The sequence below is a fragment of the Xyrauchen texanus genome, chromosome 27, assembly GCF_025860055.1.
Source record: "Xyrauchen texanus isolate HMW12.3.18 chromosome 27, RBS_HiC_50CHRs, whole genome shotgun sequence".
NCBI classification, from domain to species: domain Eukaryota; kingdom Metazoa; phylum Chordata; class Actinopteri; order Cypriniformes; family Catostomidae; genus Xyrauchen; species Xyrauchen texanus.
In genome coordinates this window covers 29111934-29114831 of record NC_068302.1, presented here as the reverse complement: position 1 = coordinate 29114831, position 2898 = coordinate 29111934, and the positions used below count along the sequence as shown (strand labels likewise).

Sequence of the window (2898 nt, the reverse complement as noted above, 5' to 3'; positions counted from 1 at the left end):
CACGCAACGCGCTAAGGCTGTACACGCTAACAAAATGAAAACAACCCAGTTAGTTGAGGTATAGTTAAAGTGCTCTTCGTATTCTCTTAATGTTTATATAGCATATATTGGCAACGACACTACAACTGTAGAAATCAAGGTCTTAACTGAGTGTCAAGTTAAACTTGAATGTACTTTGAGGTCTGTAGTTATTGTGTTATGCAAGTCTAGTGTGATTCTTTCGAGGATTTGCAGTTGCATGTACATTTTCTATGCGGCTCATTGATGTGAAGAAAATCTCTTCGTGGTTCTTGGAGGACGAAGAGTTTGGTTTGTCCAGGACACACGAGTGACTTGGAGGACACACTGCTTGTGGTGGGTGCTACACGAGACTGGACACGGAACGCGAGAGAGGAAGACAAAAAGACTCTCCAAGAATGACTTTGGGGACAGACATGTCGGACAGTTCTGCTCTGTCCGACGACGTGGACATCGATGTTGTTGGGGGTGATATTGTAAAAGAGGGTAAATATCTTCACCATCATCACAGTTTTCACTTGGACAACGACTCCGATGACAATCTGTCGCAAAATGCGGGGGAGGGCGCAATCTCTCCGAGCCAAAGCAGCTCGGACTGTCCGGCTGACCGAGTAGGGCCACGGGATGAAAACAGGACTGGGGAATTGACTGGGGATAAACCGGGGAAAAATGCATTGGTGAAACCCCCATATTCCTATATAGCCCTGATAACCATGTCTATCCTGCAGAGCCCGAAGAAGCGATTAACTCTAAGCGAGATCTGCGAGTTTATCAGCAACAGGTTCCCGTATTACCGGGAGAAATTCCCTGCCTGGCAAAACTCTATCCGTCACAACCTGTCTCTAAATGACTGCTTTGTCAAAATCCCCCGTGAACCCGGTAACCCGGGAAAAGGCAATTACTGGACCCTCGACCCAGAGTCCGCCGACATGTTTGACAATGGGAGTTTTTTGCGCAGAAGGAAGCGCTTCAAAAGACACCAAACCAATGAGATCCTTAGGGACGCAGGGGGATTTTTACCTGGCTTTGGCTACGGACCTTACGGTTTCAATTACGGCATACAGCTGCAGAATTTCCACGCGCATCACCCCTATCACCCACACCACCCGGCAGGCACGTTTCCTTTCCAAAACACGCCTTGTGCTCTCCCAACGCCTTCTTCAATATTCTCCACGCCACACTCCTTGCCTTCGTTTTTAGGCACCGAACTAAGAAAGCCATTTTATCCCCAACTTAGCCCGACTCTTCCTAGTCTGGCGCCACTAAAAACGGACATTAATGCTCAAAGTCGACCGTCCTTCTCTATAGACAATATAATTGGTGCGGCTAGCTCACCAGCTTCGCCTTATTCCACACAACCTGGTGGACAGGCTCAGATCTTGGCCATGCTGACTCCCTCACTTGCTTCGGCTACGAACCACTTGAATCTAACACAAGAAGCGATGCTTCAGCCTGGCACACATACATTCTCGAGCAAAACGCCAAGCCTTAACAATAGCCATTTCTAGAATGGCAGCAATCTGAATGTGCAGCAGTCCAATTTAATTTGGTTGTTTCGTCATTTGCAAAGGTAGGATTTACTACACATTTGCAAGATTAAAAAACAGCCCATTTCATGTTTCTGAATTCTTAAATACATGGGTGATTAAGTTAATTTATGAACTGTAAATATGGGAGATTGTAACGCGAGAAACAGGCTAGGATGAAATTAAGACCATGTATATAGTAAGCTATAAGAATGAGTTTGAGATTTCACCTTTGGACAGCCAGTGGACCTTTGCCGTTTTATCAAGAAAGTTATGTTGTATACTCATTGACATGGACATTTCCTCTTTGGCCGACTTAAACGAAGATTGTTTTAAATATTTTATTGTTTTGTATATTTTGTGAGTTTGTGAAAAAGCACTGTCAATGCCAAGACTCAGGATTTACTTGTTTTGAAAGCACATTGCCAGAGACAATAGGGGCTGTAAATACATTACATAGTTAAAGTCCCACTTCCCCTCGTTCTCTCAGACATATTCTGGTGAATTTATTCGTATTTTATTTCTGTTCATAGATAATTATTATGTGGTTTTGGTGTAAATCGCATTACCTCTCTTTTTGTCTAACTCTTGTGCATACGTTAATACATATTTCATTATTTCATTGAAAATAATATGTGAAAAGAATATTGTTATATGTAAAGAGACAAAACAATGTCCATAGGTCATTTTTGTTGTAATGACAAGACAATAAATGTTTGTGAATTTTGAAAATGTTTTCGTTAACTTCTTTTCGCTTAAGAATTCGATCAGGCCCATCGACCTGCAGTCTAATTGAATTAAGATAACGCTTATACACAAAATACAGTATTTAAAAGTTCAATACAGCGTTTAAAGTCAAGTTATGATAGTTAGCTGTAACCTCATTAATTTGTGGTTTATTGTTGTTTTATAATCATTTTGCCAACGCAAGCACGTGCACAGAGGCCTAACAAGACGATGGTCTAAAACACCCCACACGAATGTCAAATAATAGGTTTGCTTTGTGTATATGAATTTACCACACACTATATTACTCCTTTAGGTTTTAGGTTAAATAGGCCTACATCTTAATAAAATAATAATAATAATAAAAAAAACATGTGAGGTTTTCACACCATATTTTCAGTACGTTGAGGGCCCAAGACACATGTTTTCTCTTGTGTGGCGCTTTGAGCCATGATAATTGACCAGTTTCTGGCAAACGACAAAGAGCTAAAGCAATGGGAACATCAGCGCTTCAAAGCCTATAATTGAATGTGAGGGTTCTACATGGATACCCACGAAGTCTTTAGAGGATTCGTTGCTAATTTGTGGTAGCTTTTTTTTCATCTGGAATCTAATCCACAATAATGCA

General features: G+C 41.3%; 1 protein-coding gene across 1 annotated transcript; it reads left to right on the top strand.

Moving 5' to 3' along the window:
• LOC127621152 (forkhead box protein D2-like) lies at nt 1-2243 on the top strand. The gene has a single exon (XM_052094643.1). It carries the CDS (start codon nt 417-419, stop codon nt 1524-1526), a length of 1110 nt encoding a protein of 369 aa, XP_051950603.1. The 5' UTR covers nt 1-416; the 3' UTR covers nt 1527-2243.
• Nucleotides 2244-2898: the final 655 nt, after the last annotated feature.